Raw genomic sequence first — 19874 nt, 5'->3', positions numbered from 1 at the left:
TAGAGTAAATGCTTCTCATTCACAAGGGTACATTTTTTGATCCTCCTGAATATCCAGATTTGAAAATAATAGTATCATATCCTTTTGTCCATAAAATATATAACTAAGCATTTAAGGTATAACTGAATCGTAAGTAACTTCAAATGATTCTGTGTGCGATGAAATTCATACATGAATTTATTAAAATTAATTCTGGAATAGTTGAAAAACCAGTTTAACATCTGTAGAGCATTTAAAAAGAATTGTACTTATACATGTTTCAGAATAGAATAAGTATAAAAATTGGATAATCTCTTTATTGAAAACTGGGGATTTCTGGGAAGAAAAAGACACAGTACTTGAAAGATGACACTAGTATTAGCTTTCTAGGATCATTTTCCATGAGGGGTGTGTGTGTGTGTGTGTGTGTGTCTGTGTCCGTGTTTTTTGTTTGTTTGTTTGTTTCTTGAGACAGAGTTTTGCTCTTGTTGCCCAGGTTGGAGTGCAATGGCACGATCTCAGCTCACCGCAACCTCCACCTCCTGGGTTCAAGCGATTCTCCTGCCTCAGCCTCCCAAGTAGCTGGGATTGCAGGCATGCATCATCAGCCCGGCTTACTTTGTACTTTTTGTAGAGATGGGTTTCTCCATGTTGGTCAGGCTGGTCTTGAACTCCTGACCTCAGGTGATCCGCCTGCCTCAGCCTCCCAAAATGCTGTGATTACAGGCATGAGCCACTGTGCCTGGCCCTATGTTTGTGTTTAAATATCATATTCTATTTATGTGTGGTGACAAGTAAAGAATAGCTTAACTGTTGATGAAATAAAGATACTAAGTGGCTAGCTAGATGCGCTCATAGCCTTATGACCTTCCCACTTTCCAATTGTATAATTTGCTATCAGTTTTACCCTCTTAGGCTGAATTTTAGCTACTGTTCATATTCCATGAACCACACACAGCCCAGGAAGTCATCTGGGAGTGTGTGTGTTTGTGTGTGGGGGGGTGCTGAGGGTTGGGTAGGGGAAAGATTACAATGGATAAAAGCTGTCCTTTGATAATCTGCATTCTGATAAATGATATTTAAAATGTATTGGTGTTTTTGTCTGTATTTTTACCCTGTGCCTTAAATTAGGAAAAGTTTTGAGTAGATTGTATCATGTAAATGTCATTATGTATTCCTCAGGAAAATTAAATTTACTGGGCTTTTATGGTATGTTGTTAAGGATGGCACAGATGTCCTTTTAAGTTCTCTTTGACAGTGAAGCTGATACAGGATTTTTGCTCCTTAGCTCAACTAGGTCCAGGTTCTTGTCTCACGAGCAGGAAGAATTAGGCATGCAGATGTCAAAGAGTTAGTGGAGTAGAATTTATTAAGTGAAAGGAAAGCTCTTAGCAAAAATACAGAACGCAGTGGGTGGTTCTGCTATCCGAAGACAGGAAAGTTCTGCAGTATGGCTGAACTGGGGCTCTTTATGGGCTCAGAATGGGAAGTGTGTGCTGATTGGTTTGTGAGTATGCAAAAAAGGTCAAAGCAAAGACACCAGAGGTGGGCAGGACAATGTAGAAAACCTATTAGGAAAGGGTAGGTCCAAGTTAAGTAGGTGAAGGATGGGGATCAATCAGAGGAAAGTATAGCATATGGGAAGGCAAGTTCTCAATCTGATCCAAGGATTTACCTAGGACAGTTTCTGGATTGAAGATCGGGTTTCACTGGACCGCCCCTATCTGCCTAGACATTTGTTTGCCCCCTGCCTCTATCAAAACTAGTTATAGACATCCTTTTCAGTTTTTGGTTTATAACAGCTCTCAAAGGATAACTAGTAATAATAGTTGTCAGAGACAGGATAGGGAAAAGCAGTTATTTTCATGGAACCTCTTGACATGATAATTTGTTAGACTTTTAAAAACTTTAATGGACTCATTTCTCAGCATTTTCCCTGGTATGATCTGGAGTTACAATAATACTCTATATGTAAAATAGGCTGGATGAACTTAGAATAGGGCTTCTCATTCACATTCATCTGTTGTAAATGGGTCACAGGTGTGCCGCCACTACTACTATAGGAACTTTTTTTTTTTTTTTGATAAGTCTTGCTCTGTCATGCAGGCTGGAGTACAGTGGAATGATCTTGGCTCACTGCAGCCTCTGCCTTCTGGGTTCAAGTGATTTTCCTGCTTCAGCCTCCTGAGTAGCTGGGATTACAGGCATGTACCACCTAAATAATAAAAATTAGCACCCAGCTAATTTTTATATTTTCAGTAGAATGGGGTTTTACCATGTTGGTCTCAAATTCCTGGCCGCAAGTGATCCGCCTGCCTTGGCCTCCCAAAGTGCTGGAATTGCAGGTGTGGGCTACCATGTCCAGTCCCTACTGTAGGAACCACTGAATTCCTATTTATGGTTCCTTCAGAAAAGCTGCTAAATTCTGAATTCAGCAGTGTTATTCAAATAGTGGAATTCATAATTCCAGTAGTGTGAGATGCTATTTGCTGTGGACAGCAGCTCTGTCATGCCACAGGACCCCCTTTGGCAGCAAAGCTATCAGTTTTTGTCACTAGCCCCACACTAGTTGTATTAGTCAGGATTCTCTTAGAGGAACATAACTAATAGGATGTATCTCCAAAGGGGAGTTTATTAAGTATTGACATACATGATCACAACATCCCACAATAGGCTGTCTGCAAGCTGAGGAGCAAGGAGAGCCAGTCCAAGTCCCAAAACTAAAGAACTTGGAATCTAATGTTCGAAGACAGGAAGCGTTCAGCACAAGATAAAGAGGTAGGCTGGGAGGCTAGGCCCATTTCATCTCTTCACGTTTTTCTGCCTGCTTTATATTTGCTGGTGGCTGATTAGATGGTACCCGCTCAATTAAGGGTGGGTCTGCCTTCCCACAAACTCAAATGTTAATCTCCTTTGGCAGCACCCTCACAGACACACCCAGGATCAATATTGCATCCTTCAATCCAATGAAGTTGACACTCAGTATTAACCATTACAAGTCCACCCCTTGTCAACTTGAACACATAATAATCTCCTGAGATCATATGTAATCTTCACATAAAGACAATAATAAGGTCATAATTATGCCTAACATAATACACCTATCCTTCGTACAACTGGAAATACACCAATCCCCAACCCAAATATTATAGTTAACAATACTTAAATGCTGATGTGACATAAAATTTATTGATTTCATATGATAAAGGAAAAAGAAATATATAGTGGAGATGTTAGTACAAGTGTACACATACACAAACATGTTTTTAACAAAAGGAGGAAATACTCATGGCAGTTACAGTCCTCATTTCTGCAACTGGTCACGTGGTCATAGCTGGTATTGATGACTACCTTCTTGTACTACCCATTCTGTATTATCTTTGCCTTCAGCAAACACCTCAGCAGGTCATGGTTTTTTCCCTGGCAGAGTGACCCAAACCTTCATTTCTGAAGGATCTGGTTCATTTGTAGTCCTGCCTGGGTTGGGCTGTTGTAGTTTCGCATTGACCTTAATCACAGGACATGGTAATACTAAGAGATACTAAGAGATAATGGATTACCTGTATTCCATACATTTACTTCCTTACCTCTGTTGTCGAGTTGTAGACTGATTTCATCTTGATAGTCTGGGTCAGTCACCTCAGCCAACACTGTAACTCCCTTCTTAGACTATTGACTTAAAGGTAGGAGGAGCCCAAAGTGTCCAGGTTGCAATTTTAACTTCCAGTTTAATGGAATCGTTGTTGTGTCTCCTGGTGGCAGCATTCCTCCCTCTGGAACTAAGACCTCTAGGCCAGCAGAACGTAATGTTGCAGAATAGGAAGCCAAAATTTTGCTAGTGGATCACTAGGGGTGATGGTGAGTGGTGCCACTTCCACTTCTACTCCTTGATTCCTGACTTTGATTCCTTGAATCCTTGCAGTGGGAGAAACAGTACCATTTTGGATGCTGATTCAGAACATACACGGCCTTCTAGAGAACTTTGCCCCTGCAAAGTATTGTCACCTAGTTGGCTTTGTAATTGTGACTTCAAAAGGCCATTCCACCATTCTGTCAATCCAGATGCTTCAGGATGATGGGGAACATGGTAAGACCAGTGAATTCCATGGGCATGAGCACACTGCCGCACTTCTTTAGCCATGGTCAGCCAGTGCTGCGTGGAATACCATGATGGTGGATAAAGCATTCCATGAGTTGGCAGGTGCTGTGGCTCACGCCTGTAGTCCCAGCACTTTGAGAGGCCGAGGTGGGCGGATCACTTGAGGTCAGGAGTTTGAGACCAGCCTGGCCAACGTGGTGAAACGCTGTCTCTACTAAAAATATAAAAATTAGCTAGGCATGGTGGCAGGTGCCTGTAATCCTAGCTACTTGGGAGGCTGAGGCAGGAGAATTGCTTGAACCCAGGAGGCAGAAGTTGCAGTGAGCCAAGATTGTGCCACTGCACTCCAGCCTAGGCAACAGAGTGAGACTCCATCTCAAAAATAAAACAACACATCCCGTGAGTCCACAAATGGTAGTCTTGGCAGAAGCACTGCATGCAAGATAGGCAAACTATATCCAGAATGTCTCTTTGAGTGAGGACAAACCTCTTCCCTTTCCATGATGGAAGAGGTCCAATATAATTAATCTGTCCCAGGTAGCTGGATGATCACCTGAGGAATGGTGCCATATTGAGGGCTTAGTGTTGGTCTCTGCTTCTGGTAAATTGGGCACTCAGCAGTGTCCGTAACCAGGTTAGCCTTGGTGAGTGCAAATCCATGTTGCTGAGCCCATGCATATCGTCCATCCCTGCTACCGTGGCCACTTTGTTGGCCATGGGCAATGGCAGGGAGGGCTGGGAAAAGAGGCTGAGTGGTGTCCACAGAATGGGTCATACTATCCACTTGATTATTAAACTCCTCCTCCGCTGAGGTTACCCATTGGTGAGCACTCACATGGGATACAAATATCTTCATAGTTTTTGACCACTCAGAGAGGTCCATTCGTATACCTCTTCCCCAAATTTCTTTGTCACAAATTTTCTAATCATGCTCCTTCCAAGTCCCTGACCATCCAGCCAAACCATTGGCTACAGTCCATGAATCAGTATATAATCGCACATCTGGCCATTTCTCTTTCCATGTGAAGTGCAGAACCAGGTGCAGTGGGAAGATTTCTCTTCACTGTTGTCCTTCAGGGATGCCCTAGAAAGGGGCTGTAATGCTGCAGCTGTCCACTTTTGGGTGGTACCTGCATATGGTGTAGAACCATCTGTGAAGCAGGCCCTAGTCTTCTCTTCCTCTGTCAACTGATCATAGGGAACTCTCCATGAGGCCATTGGTGCATGCTGGGGAAGAGAAGGCAGGGTGGCAGGAGTGGAGACCATGGGCATTTGAGCCACTTCCTCATGTAACTTACTTGTACCTTCAGGACCTCCTCAAGCCTGACCATGTATATACCACTTCCATTTGATGATGGAATGCTGCTGTGCACGACCTACTTTATGGCTAGATCTGTCAGAAAGAACCCAGTTCATGATAGGCAGTTCAGGTCGCATGGTCACTTGATGACCCATAGTCAAACATTCAGTTCTACCAAAGCCCAGTAACCGGCCAAAAGCTGTCTCTCAAAAGGAGAGTAGTTGGCTGAGTGCGATGGCTCACGCCTGTAATCCCAACACTTTGGGAGGCTGTGGTGCGCAGATCACGAGGTCAGGAGATTGAGGCGATCCTGGCAAACATGGCGAAACCCCGTCTCTATTAAAAATACAAAAATTAACTGGGTGTGGTGACATGTGCCTGTAGTCTCAGCTACTTGGGAGGCCGAGGTAGGAAAATCACTTGAACCCGGGAAGCAGAGGTTGCAGTGAACCAAGATTGCAACCACTGCACTCCAGCCTGGCGACAGAGTGAGACTCCGTCTCAAAAAAAAAAAAAAAACAAAGGGAGATTAGTTATCTGCAGAAGTTGGCAGGGCCTTGCTCCAAAATCCTAGAGGTCTCCACTGTGATTCACCTATGGGAGCCTGCTAAAGGCTCCAAACAGCATCCCTATCTGCCACTGACACTTTAAGCACCACTGGATCTGCTGGGTCATATGGCCCAGGTGGCAGAGCAGCTTGCACAGCAGCCTGGACCTGTTGCAGAGCCTTCTCTTGTTCTGGACCCCACTCAAAACTGGCAGCCTTTCAGATCACTCGATAAATGGGCCGGAGTAACACACCCAAATGAGGAATGTGTTGCCTCCAAAATCCAAATAGGCCCACTAGGCATTGTGCCTGTTTCCTGGTTGTAGGAGGGGCCAAACACAGCAACTTACCCTTTACCTTAGAGGGAATATCTCGACAGGCCCCACACCACTAGATCCCTAGAAATTTTACTGAGACAGAGGGTCCCTGAATTTTTAGTCTGGTTTATTTCCCATCCTCTGGCATGGAAATGTCACACCAGTAAGTCCAGTGTATTTGCTGCTTATTGCTCACTAGATCCAATCAGCATAATGTTGTCAGTGTAATTGACCAGTATGATATCTGTGGAAGTGAAAAGTGATCAAGATCTCTCCAAATAGGATTATGACACAAAGCTGGAGAGCCAATATATCCCTGAGGTAGGAGAGTAAAGGTATATTGCTGGCCTTGCCCCCAAAGGCAAATTGCTTCTGGTCGGCATTATGGACAGATATGGAGAAAAGACATTTGCAGAGTCAATGGCTGCATACCAGGTACCAGGAGAAATAGATTGGCTAAATTAGGCAAAAGAAAGATGAAGGCTGCTCACTTAGACTTGAAGTAGTCAACCAGGGCAACTAAACAGCTGTCACTCACGGACTTTTCTTCCAGTGTGTAGTCAATAAATCGTCCTTTCCGACTGTCTTCTTCCTGACTTCTGATTGACCCAACTCTAGTCATGTCCCAGACCCAATAGGGGTAGGGATTGGTTTGTATTGGGAGAGACAGGAAGAATAGATTTCTGGGCAGACACAGGTAGTAGCCATTACATTATGCAACTAAGGATCTATTTGACTTGTATTTACCTTAACAACATAGCTTGTATGTCAACTTATCCTATGGATTCTCTTGGAGTTTCTATTAGACTCTTTGAAAGCAAGGGTAGTACCTTGCACACTTTATTTCCTAATATACTTTGCTTTTGAATGGTGCCCAATTTATTGCAGGCCTTTGGCTCTTATTATTATTATTATTTTTTAATTTTTTGTGTGTGTCGGGGGAGATGGAGTCTTGCTCTGTTGCCCAGGCTGGAATGCAGTGGTGCAACCTTGGCTCACTTCAACCTCCGCTCCTGGTTCAAGCATTCTCGTACCTCAGCCTCCCAAGTAGCTGGGATTTTAGGCACCCACCACCATGCCTTGCTAATTTTTGTATTTTTGGTAGCAATGGGGTTTCACCATGTTGGCCAGGCTGGTCTCGGACTCCTGGTCTCAAGTAATCCGCCTGCCTTGGTCTCTCAAAGTGCTGGGATTACAGGTGTGAGCCACCGTGCCCGGCCCCTTTGGCTCTTTTTACTACATTATTTCTGTATTTTCTAGGCTGTTCACCTATGATTTTGCCTATAGTAGATTTACTTTTTTAACTTTATTTTAGGTTCAAGGGTACACATGAAAGTTTGTTGCATAGGTAAATACATGTCATGAGGGTTTGTTGTACAGATTATTTCATCTCCCAGGAATTAAGCCGAGTACCCAATAATTATCTTTTCTGCCCCTTTCCCTCCTCCTACCCTCCACCCTCAAGTACACCCCCATGTCTGCAGTTTCCTTCTTTGTATTCATAAGTTCTCATCATTTAGCTCCCACTTATAAGTAAGAACATGTGGTATTTGGGTTTTTGTTCCTGCATTAGTTTGCTGTGGATAATATCCTCCAGCCCCATCCATGTTCCCTGAAAGGACCTGATATTGTTCTTTTTTATGGCTGCCAGTAGATTTACTTCTTAACGTCAGATTATGTAAGTAAGAGCCTGGTGGTCTGTAAAAATATACATGACTACAGAGAGGGACTATCTCCCCTAGCTAATTGAGGGGACATGTCTTTTTTTTTTTTTTTTTTTAATGCTGGCAGGACTTAGTAGTTTGGTTGACAGGGCTATCCACAAATGATTCATGAAGAAGATACTTACTCCTAGATAAGACCCATACTCACAGTCTTTGATCAAGAAAGTTGATTTCATTTGTCCAATAGTAAGGTAACTATGTAAAGATCTGATTTGAATCTTACTGGCTATAACTTTGGATATATTGATTGTGGGGTTTTTTGCACCTCACTTTTCTTAGAAATAAAAAGGACACAATTGCAATTGCTTTGTCCTGCTGCCACCACCCCGCCCCCCCGTCCCCACCAAAATATGAGAAAAGAGTAACTAGCAGTGAGTTACCTTGGGTGAGACTGTCCATTTCTCAGTTTTAATTTTCTCATCTTTCAAATGAGGGAGCCTCTTCCAGCTGTGAATCTTATATTTTGATTCTTTTGCTTGTTTCAAACAATTGACAAGAGTTTCTAGAAATGTTTTTCCTGGTCGGTTGCGGTGCCTCACGCCTGTAATCCCAGCACTTTAGGAGGCCGAGGCGGGCGGATCGCCTGAGGTTGGGAGTTCGAGACCAGCCTGACCAACGTGGAGAAACCCTGTCTCTACTAAAAATACAAAATTAGCTGGGCATGGTGGTGCATGTCTGTAATCCCAGTTACTTGGGAGGCTGAGGCAGGAGAATCACTTGAATCCAGGAGGTAGAGGTTTCTGTGAGCTGAAATAGCGCCATTGCGCTCCAGCCTGGTCAACAAGAGCAAAACTCTGTCTCAGAGGAAAAAGAACTGTTTTTCATTTTGCAGTGCTCGTTACATGAAACATCTTTTTCCTCTTCACCAGGCAGTTGCAGTGGTGCAGAATGGCTGACCTCAGTCTTGCAGATGCATTAACAGAGCCATCTCCAGAAATTGAGGGAGAGATAAAGCGGGACTTCATTGCCACGCTAGAGGCAGAGGCCTTTGATGATGTTGTGGGAGAAACTGTTGGAAAAACAGACTATATTCCTCTCCTGGATGTTGATGAGAAAACCGAGAACTCAGAGTCAAAGAAGAAACCATGCTCAGACACTAGCCAGGTTGAAGGTAAGTACTTAAACCAAACTGTTTATATATGTTCAGAAAGTAGGTTACAGATTATGCCCGTGGTCATAATCCTGGAAACTAAGAATTGAGCTGAGTTTGTTTTTTTTGTTTTTTTTAAGTATACCCTAGTAATTATATTTCTTTGCTGGAAACCGACAAGATAGACTTAACCACCCTTTGAGTGTGTGTTCATGAGTCTATAGAAAACACCCTAATGTTTCTTCTGTAATGTTTCAACTACCATATAATCTGCTTTCTTAATTCCCTAAATTAAGCTGTCTGCTGTGCCTTTTCTTTGAAAGTAGCTTTGAAAAGTTAGATAAAATCTGTGCTTATATCAGAACTTCATTTAGACTGGAATCAGATGCCATTTGTTGTCTTTGGGATCATCCCAGGTCAGGATTAATTAAAGCCTGTAAGAGAAAATTTCCATTTTCCTGGATCAAATGTGCTAATATTTGGTTGAGGATTTTTTGCATCTGTGTTCATGAGGGAATTGGTCTGTAGTTTTCTCATAATGTCTTTTGACCAGTTTTAGAATTGAGGTCACAATGACTTCATAAAATAAATTGGGCAATGTTCCTTTCTTTCTCTTTTCTAGAGTAGTTTGTATAGAATTGATATTTTTTTCTTCTTTTCAATGTTTGATAGAAATCATCAATAAAGCTATCTGGGCCTGGAGTTTTCTATCAGATTTTTAAAGTAGGAATTTTAGTGTTTTTTAGAGATCATAGAACTATTCTGGTTATCTATTTCGTATATTAGCTTTGGTAGTTTGTTTCTTTCAAGGAATTCCTTGGTCCATTTTCTTGCATAAATGTTGCAAATTAATGGAGATAAAGTTGTACCTTATGCTTTTAATGTCTGTAGGATCTGTTATGTCCCCTCTTTCAAAATTTCTTACATTAGTCACTTGTGACCCTCCCTCCCTCTCTCTCTTTCTCTCTCTCTCTCTCTCTTTCTTTCTTTCTTGATAGAGGTTATCAATTGTATTGAAAGATCCAGCTTTTGGTTTCATTAATTTTTTTTCTATTGTCTTTCTGTTTTTAATTTCTTCTCATAGCTTTATTTTTTCCTTTCTTCTGTTTACTTAAGTTGATTTATTCTTTTTCTGGTTTCTTAAGGTGGTACCTTATATCAGGTTTTGATCTGAGACATTTCTTTTCTAATCTAATTACTTAATGTTATAAATTGCCTTCTAATCATTTTAGCTGTGTCCCATGGATTTTTGTGTGTCATATTTTATTTTCATTCAAAAATATTTTTACGTATTTTCTTTGTGAATTCCTCTTTATGGCTGCCTTTTAGATATTATCTTTATTTTTGGTTTTTAGCAATTTAAATATGTTGTGTTTGGATGGTATTTTGGAATTTTTCTGCTTGGGCTTCTGAGCTTCTTGATCTGTGCTTTTGATGTGGTTAAGTCTGGGGAATTTTTGGCCATTATATTTTATTTTATTTATTTATTTATTTGTTTATTTTTTTGAGATGGAGTCTCACTCTGTCACCCAGGCTGGAGTGCAATGATGTGATCTCCGCTCACTACAACCTCCACCTCCTGGGTTCAAGCGATTCTCCTGCCTCAGCCTTCTGAGTAGCTGGGACTACAGGCATGTGCCACCATGCCTGGTTAACGTTTTGTATTTTAGTAGAGATAGGATTTCACCATGTTGGCCAGGATAGTCTCAATCTCCTGACCTCGTGATCCCTCTGCCTTGGCCTCCCAGAGTTCTGGGATTACAAGCATGAGCCACCGTGACCGGCCAGCCATTATCTTTTAAAATATTTCTTCTGTCCCATTCTTTTTCTCTTCTCCTTCTGGGATTCCAATTATATTTGTTAAATTGTTTGATAGTGTCCCTTATATCTTGGATGCAAGAGATCCAGAGAAAATTCACACTTACATGCAGGATTGTCTACTGTCATGCTCACAAGAAAGACTGGAGGCAGGGTGAGGGACCAGATAGAGCCTCCCTCAGTGGTATAGACCTGAAGAAGGCCACCACCATTGAGGGAAAAGAGAGAGAAAAAAGAGTTTTCTGTCTAGTTTTAGAATTGAGGTTACACTAACTTCATAAAATGAATTGGGAAGTACTCCCTTCTTTTTTCTAGAGTAGTTTGTATAGAATTGATTTTTTTTCAATGTTTGATAGAATTTATCAATAAAGCTATCTGGGCCTGGAGTTTTTTGTCAGATTTTTAAACTAGGAATTTAGTTTCTTTCAGAGATATAGAACTATTCCGGTTATCTAAAAAAAAAGAAAAAAGAGTTTTTTCCTCTCTTTATTTCTGTTTGTGTTTTACTGTGGGTACTTTCTTTTGACCTGTCTTCCAGTTTCCTGATTCTTTTCCCAGTTGTGTTGAATCTAATGATGAGCTTTTAGTGGCCATTATCTACTTCAGCATCTTTTATGTTTTTAGTTTCTAGAATTTCTGTTTGCCTATTTCTTATAGCTTCCTTCTTTCTGCTGAAATGTCCCATCTGTTCCTGCATGTTTTCCACCTTTTCTACTAGACTTTAACATATTAATCATAGTTTTAAATCTCTAATAATTTGAAAATCTGGGTCATCTCTCAATCTGATTGTGGTGTGTGTGTGTGTGTGTGTGGGTGTGTGTGTGTGTGTGTTAGTTTTTGACTGAATGCTGGATCTCACATGTAAAATAGTAGGCTGAGACCAAAATGGATTAATGCTTGGAAATGGATATGTCTCTTGGGTTTAGTCAGTTTAACCAGGAGCTGAGCTAGTTTTGGGTTTGTTGTTACCGTAATTGCCTTCAGTGTACTACTGGCTTCAATTTCTTTAATTCTGTGCCTAGAGTGGTAACTGAGGCCCTGGAAGTTTTTTCTTTAATGTACTTGCTCCACCTTTTCAGTCTTCCCTGTGTACTGGTACCTCAGAGGGGTCCTTCTCTATGCTCTTTTCCCTCTTTTATCAGAAGAGCGATAGTCAGGTGGCAGGCAGAGTTTGTTTTTTTATTGTCCCATTTTGGGCTTAATCCTATATATATCATGGTTGGGTCTCTCTCAGTGGTATTATCCTTCTCACAGTAGTAGAGTCTTCTAATGATATTGGTATAGGATCCTGGATGAGGAGTTTTTCTTGCTCCTCTCTCAGGTTTATAGGGTATTTTTCTATTACTCTTTCCCTAGCTACAGCCGGTCTTCTCGTGTGCTCTGGGGCAGACAGGGTTTGGTACTCCTTCCCCAGGAGAGAAAGATTGCAGAGGGAGGGGTTCATGCTTTTCCCTTAATAGTGGTGGCCTTCTCCAGGTCTGTACCACTGAGGGAGGCTCTATCTGGTCCCTCACCCTGGCTCCAGTCTTTGTTGAGAGTATGCAGTAGACATCTGTGAAGACAATCCTGCAAGTGAATGTGAATTCCCTTTGTGTCTGTGGATTTGAGGGGCCCCGTAGTCTCATGCTAGCCTTTGCTTACCTTTAACACATCACTAAAATTTTTACTTTAATTTTTCTTAACTGCTTGTAGGGCACCCAGTATCTCTTCTTCACATGCTCTGACACAGGAGAGCTGGTGTTCACCTCTCATATCTCCTGGAAGGGCTTGTCTTTGGAGTTCATACTACTAGGTAGCTTTCCAATGAATTCAAGTTTTTTTGTAGTTGATGTGGCTGTTTCTTAATGTTAGGGTGGGAATGACATCGCTTTTGGTGTTCTACAGCCTAAGTGGAAGACGAAAACTTGCTATGTTCCTTTTCATGTTTTGTTTTTTTTTTTTTTTTGAGACGGAGTTTCGCTCTCGTTACCCAGGCTGGAGTGCAATGGCGCAATCTCGGCTCACCGCAACCTCCGCCTCCTGGGTTCAGGCAATTCTCCTGCCTCAGCCTCCTGGGTAGCTGGGATTACAGGCATGCGCCACCATGCCCAGCTAATTTTTTGTATTAGTAGAGACGGGGTTTCACCATGTTGACCAGGATGGTCTCGATCTGTTGACCTCGTGATCCACCCACCTCGGCCTCCCTAAGTGCTGGGATTACAGGCTTGAGCCACCGCGCCCGGCCCCTTTTTATGTTTAATTTGTGTGTTGGGGAGGGGGCAGACCACAACTTATTTTAAAAAGTACTGAGAATTTAAGATCTAATTATATCTATATAAATATTTACTCCAGGCCAGCCATGGTGGCTCACGCCTGTATTCCCAGCACTTTGGGAGGCCAAGGCAGGTGGATAACCTGAGGTCAGGAGATTCAGACAAGCCTGGCCAACATGGTGAAACCTCACCTCTACTAAAAATACAAAAATTAGCCGGGGGTGATGGTGTGCGCCTGTAATCCCAGCTACTCTGGAGGCTGAGGCACAAGAATCACTTGAACCTGGGAGGTGAAGGTTGCAGTGCGCAGACTTTGTGCCACTGCACTCCAACCTGGATAATAGAATGAGACTCTGTCTTAGAAAAAAAAAAAAAAAGGTGCTATCACTGCTTACAAAAGTGTCTTGACCTTGAAAAAGCTTATGTTGAGAAATAAAGTTCATATTTTGTTTTTATCCTTGAATTAGATTTTCCAGAAATTCATATATATTTTTTGAATGGGCTAACAAATGCGTATGTACAAAATCAAATTGGTCCAAAGGGATATACAGTAAAAATAATTCTTCCAACTCCTACACCCTTAGCCAGACAATTCTCCTCCTGGAGTAACCACTTGCCAATTTCTGGAGTAGTCTTTCTGAGTTAATAAACTTTTAATTATTACATATCAAAAGTAGGGAAGATTTAATAATTTTTTGTAAATAAAATAGTGTCTTAAAAACTTTCTTCCTCTTGGAACAAGTTAATGTTACATCGATCAAGTCACTCAAGATGAAGCCCAAGAAAATCTGCTACCACCTCACTGTCCTTATCTACCTAGGCTCAGTCCCAGATGGTGGAAGCAGTGCACAGTTAAAGGAAATTAGAAAATGAAAAGCAGCTAGCTTCTTCCACCTGTGACTGATGAGAGTAAGTTAATAGGGAAGGGAGAGCATCTCAATCATGACTAGTTGGTACAATATTTACATCTTATCATTCCTTTCTTCGTACTAAGTTTATGTTAGTCAAAGAACAAATGTCTTCACCATCCATTATGGATTAAGAGAGAATAGACTCCCATTTTCCATTAAGGAATCCAAATTTTTTGGAGTAAATATTTATTTGTGTGTGTGTGTACTGGGATTACAGTTGTGAGCCACAGTGCCTGGCTTTTTTACATTATTAACTGAAGAAAGATGGGTGCCCTTTAAAGTTTTTTTTTTTTTTTTTTAATTTAAACTTTTTGTTGTTACTAAAGTTTTTTTTTTTTTTTGGAGAGAGAGTCTTACCCTGTCACCAGGCTGGAGTGCAGTGGCACAATCTTGGCTCACTGCAACCTCTACGTCCCGGGTTCAAGCGATTCCTCTGCCTCAGCCTCCTCGGTAGCTGGGACTACAGGCATGCACCACCACCCCAGCTAATTTTTATATTTTTAGTAGAAATGGGGTTCCACCATGTTGGCCAGGATGGTCTCAATCTCTTGACCTCATGATCCACCCGCCTCAGCCTTCCAAAGTGCTGGGATATCAGGCGTGAGCTACTGCACCCGACCTGCTACTAAAGATTTTTTTAAAGAAACAAAAAAGTCAGAAGGAGCCAAATCAGGACTATTGTAAGGTGGATGCCTAATGATTTCTCATCAAAACTGTCACAGATTATCTTTGTTGATGAGAGGAAGGAACAGGAGCATTGTCCTGGTGGAGAAGGACTCTCTGGTGAAGCTTTCCTGGGTGTTTTTCTGCTAAAGCATTGGCTAACTTTCTCAAAACACCCTCATAATAAGAAGATGTTACCATTCTTTGGCTCTCCAGAAAGTCAACAGGCAAAATGCTTTGAGCATCCTAAAAAACGCCTGCATTTTCTTTTGACTAGTCCACTTTTGCTTTGACTGGAGCACTTATTCCTCTTGGTAACCATTGCTTTGATTGTGCTTTGTCTATTTTTTTTTTTTTGAAACAGAGTTTCGCTCTGTCGCCCAGGCTGGAGGGCAATGGCACAATCTTGGCTCACTGCAAGCCTCCCCTTCCTGGGTTCAAGTGATTCTCCTGCCTCAGCCTCCCAAATAGCTGAGATTACAGGCTCCTGCCACCACGCCCAGCTAATTTTTATACATTTAGTACAGACGGGGTTTCATCATGTTGACCAGGCTGATTTTGAACTCCTGACCTCAGGTGATCCACCTGCCTCAGCCTCCTAAAGTGCTGGGATTACAGGTGTGAGCCACCATGCCTGGCCATGTGCTTTGTCTTTAGGATTATATTGGTGAAGCCATGTTTCATCTCCTGTTAAAATTCTTCAAAGAAATGCTTCAGGATCTTGATCCCACTTGTTTAAAATTTATATTGAAGGCTCTGCTCTTTGTAGCAGATCTGAATGCAACAGTTTTAGCGCCAGTTGAGTGGAAAGTTTGCTTGATTTTAATTTATCAGCCAAAATTGTGTAAACTGAACCAATTGAGATGTCTGTGGTACTGTTGCAGAATTTTCGGGAGACCGGACAGATCAATGGGTGAAACAGGAGGATTTTATTAAGGTGGCCACTGGCTCAGTGGTTTAGCATCAGGCTGAGCAAAGGAGAAAGAAAATGAGGTATTTTTATACATCTTGGATGATTTAGCAGCTAACAGGTTTACAGAAGCCAGAACAGAGAACAGTTAATTTGTAACATGTCTTGTGATGTACGTTACATTTGAAAGATAACATTTTGAGAAACGCATTGTACATTCTTTGGGTGTTATCTTGTCCTGTGACCTTGCAGCTAGTCAGCAAGAAAAACAGGAGTCTTGAGATACCTGGGAACTTTGCTAAGAATGTGGGGAAAATAGATACGGTAGGTTTCACAGGGAGTTAGTTAATTTTTTTTTTTTTTTTTTTTTTTTTGAGACGGAGTTTCGCTCTTGATACCCAGGCTGGAGCGCAATGGCGCGATCTCGGCTCACCGCAATCTCCGCCTCCTGGGTTCAGGCAATTCTCCTGCCTCAGCCTCCTGAGTAGCTGGGATTACAGGCACGCGCCACCGTGCCCAGCTAATTTTTTGTATTAGTAGAGACGGGGTTTCACCATGTTGACCAGGATGGTCTCGATCTCTTGACCTCGTGATCCACCCGCCTCGGCCTCCCAAAGTGCTGGGATTACAGGCTTGAGCCACCGCGCCCGGCCGAGTTAGTTAATTTTAAGCGGAGCTGGGAGTTAGGTTTTTTGTTAAACAGCATACAACACAGCAAAATTTATTATATAGCAACTACAAATTAGAAGGTTTTGTTTTTACTATTATTGCTATTATTTAATTCCCTTCTTCAGTATTGGAAATTATCAGTTTCTGCTAATGTCAATCCTCTTCAATTAGATCATTCTTTTTCCTCTCAAACTGATATTGGTGGTCTGTCACTGTACTTCATTTTCACCATCATCTCCTTCTTTATATTTTTTCCTTTTTTGAGGCAAGGTCTTACTACATTGCCCAAATTAGAGTACAATGACTATTCACAGGCGTAACCATAGCACACTACAGCCTTGAGCTCCTGGACTCAAGTGATTCTCCTGTCTCAGCTTTCCAAGTAGCTGGGACTATAGGCACAAACCACTGCATCCAGATAGTGTCTCATCCCTTCTTAAAACAAGTTATTCATATGTAAACTACAGATTTCTTTGGGGCATTGTCCCCATAACTTTACACAAAACATCAGTGATTTCACCATTCTTTCATCCAAGCTTGACCATAAATTTGCCATTCGCTTTTGCTTCAATTTTAGCAGAATTAATGTTGCTTTGATAGGGGCTCTTTTCAAACTGATGTTTTACCTTTTTTAGTGCTTCAAACTGGGTCCTGTTCAGACATGGTATGACAAGTTATGAGTTTTTGTTTTGTTTTGTTTTTGAAACGGGGTCTTGAGCACAATCTTGGCTTACTGCAACCTCCGCCTCCCAAGTTCAAGGAATTCTTCTGCCTCAGGCTCCTGAGTAGCTGGGATATTACAGGCGCGCTCCACCGCGCCCTGCTAATTTTTGTATTTTTAGTAGAGATGGGGTTTCACGATGTTGGTCAGGCTGGAGTATGAGTTATTTTGATGCAAAAAAACTCCCCTGAAGTTCATGAATAGTTTTTTCATAGTATGCATTTTCCATGAACTCTTTGAAGACCCCTCATTTCAAGTTTATAATTACAGCTGGGCATGGTAGTGTGTGCCTGTAGTCTGAGCTACTCAGGAAGCTGAGGTGAGAGGCGATCACTTGAGCCCCAGAGGTCAGGGCTGCAATGAGCCATAATCGTGCCACAGTGCTGCAGCCTGGGTGACAGAGAGAGACCCTGTCTCTAAAAATAATAATTATAGTAATAGTAATAAAGTTTATAATTACAATAGACGGTAAATTACTACTTTTTTTCCATGCTAGCTTCCTAAAAGTTGTGGAAGACTTAACTAAGAATAAAAGGAAGGGGTGATGGCTCTTTGGAGACATCAAAGAAGAAAAAGGAAAGGAGCCACCTTATTTAGCCTTGTAGAAATCTGGTGCAATTAGTCAGGCGCATGGCTCATGTCTGTAGTCCCAGCTACTTGGGAGGCTGAGGTGGGAGGATCGCCTGAGCCCAGGACTTCTGGGCTGTAGTGCGCTATGCCGATCGGGTGTCTGCACTAAGTCTGGCATCAATATGGTGACCTCCCGGGAGCCGGGGACCACCAGGTTGCCTAAGGCGGGGTGAACTGGCCCAGGTTGGAAATGGAGCAGGTCAAAACTCCCGTGCTGATCAGTAGTGGGATCAAGCCTGTGAATAGCCACTGCACTCCAGCCTGGGTAACATAGCGAGACCCCATCTCTTTAAAAAAATATATATATCTATATACATCTATATAGATATATATTTTAGTCAGAGTCTTGCTCCATTGCCAGGTGCCAGGCGCCAGGCTGGAGTGCATTGGCGCGATCTTGACTCACTGCAACCTCCGCCTCTTAGGTTCAAGCAATTCTCCTGCCTCAGCCTCCCAAGTACCTGGGACTACAGGCATACGCCACCACGCCCAGCTAAGTTTTGTATTTTTAGTAGAGATGGGGTTTCACCATGTTGGCCAGGATGGTCTCAATCTCTTGACCTCGTGATCCGCCTGCCTCAGTCTCCCAAAGTTCTGGGATTACAGGAGTGAGTCACTGCGCCTGGCCGGGTCTGATTTTTATACATTATCGGACTGATGGTTTTTACCAAAATGGCAGGTTTCATCTTTGTGTTTTTCCTGGAGAATAGTCTAAACAAGTTGTTCTTTTAAATACGTCTTTAGAAGTGTTGGAAGGGACCTAGACTTCAGTAATGTTTTATTACACATCTAGCTTTAATTTTGTTCTTAATTGAGGTTCAGTAAACTATTGCTAATTGCTGGTGCTTTATTTTTTTTTTTAAAAAAAACAATCTTTTCCTGTCGCCTAGGCTGGAGTGTGATGGCACAATCATAGCTTACTGCAACATCTAACTAACTCCTTGGCTTAAAGGTTCCTCCTGCCTCAGTCTCCTGAATACCTAGGACTACAGGTGCACGTGCCTTACGAATCTTTTTATTTTTTGTAATGACAGTCTGACTGTGTTTCTCTGGCTGATCTGGAACTTACGGCCTCAAGTGATCCTCCTGCCTTAGCCTCCCAAAGCACTGGGATTACAGGTGTGAGCCACTGCACCCAGCTTAGTGCTCCTTGATATATTCTTACAATAGGCTTACTTAGGCCAACCAGTGGAAGTTGATCAACCATTTTCTTGCATCTAGATACAGAAGGGGCAGTTGAATAGGTTACACACGATAGAATTCTTTGGACAATGGTATTTTATTTCCTTTAATTCTTGTGTCCACCATAATTGTCTTCAACTTATAAAATGAGAGGTAAGAAAGCAGGACTGCTTTTGTGGCATTTATCGCGAAGTAGGAAAGTTGCTTTTTCCTCTAAGTGTGATTCCTGCCTCATACCTGGCAACACAAGAACCACCCACCCACCTTTATGCATTTTCTGTGGATATACTATACTCATTTCCTTTTTTACTTCCATTTATTCTTGCTTCTACAGGTATTTTATCATGGCCTTGCCTCTGTAAACCACTCCAAACACCAATACATAGAAATAAAATTGGTGTCAAACTCTTCTGAAATGCCCATTACTTTGGGAAACAATTCTCAAATACTTTTACAGAATATATGTACTAGTTTTGTACCATGGCTGTAATAAGAAAAAAGATTATGTACTACCTGATTTTTTCCATTAAAAAATGGTGTTTTCCTTAATTGTTCATTATCAGCACTATATGGCTCTATATTCTAGACAAGGGAGACAAAAGATAGAAACTTTCTCTTAGATGTAAATGATGAAGCAACACATCTGTGACTCTTGTTCTTTCAGATGATCGTCTAGCACAGTGTTGATCCTCAGACACATTTATGGGACAAGTCACTTAATTTTTCTGTCCTCTGTGTGATTAAATAGTTCTTCTGAGGTTGAGAAAATGCTTTCTCCTCAACATTCCATAAGGTCTTTGAAGCCAAAAGCTTTTATTCCCTTAGAATAAGAAATTAACCTAGGGCGGTAGCCGGCTAAGTTTTTTTGTGCTTTTAGTAAAGACAAGGTCTCACTGTGTTGCCTGGACTAGTCTTGAACTATTGGGCTCAAGTGATCCTCTTGCCTTGACTTCCCAAAGTGCTGGGACTACAGGTGGGAGACACCACACCCTGCCACACACCAGCAGTCTATTTTAACAAGCTATGATAGGTGACTCGTATGCAAATGCATGATTGAGAAAC

The 19874-nt window shown here is 41.9% G+C and overlaps 1 protein-coding gene across 12 annotated transcripts in view; it reads left to right on the top strand.

The window, feature by feature from the left end:
* Positions 1-19874, top strand: part of MAP4 (microtubule associated protein 4) — a 225455-nt gene that overhangs the window by 72715 nt on the left and 132866 nt on the right. For all 12 annotated transcript variants that reach the window (XM_012473817.3, XM_012473826.3, XM_012473816.2 and 9 more), the window contains exon 2: positions 8836-9077. In XM_012473817.3, the coding sequence (XP_012329240.2) occupies positions 8836-9077 (242 nt within the window). The remainder of the gene's footprint in view (positions 1-8835; positions 9078-19874) is intronic.

This window comes from Aotus nancymaae, unplaced genomic scaffold (genome assembly GCF_030222135.1).
Source record: "Aotus nancymaae isolate 86718 unplaced genomic scaffold, 86718_ANA_hifiasm-v0.15.2.pri h1tg000067l, whole genome shotgun sequence".
Lineage (NCBI taxonomy): Eukaryota > Metazoa > Chordata > Mammalia > Primates > Aotidae > Aotus > Aotus nancymaae.
Note: the sequence above shows the minus strand (reverse complement) of the source record. Positions and strands in the feature narration are given on the sequence as shown.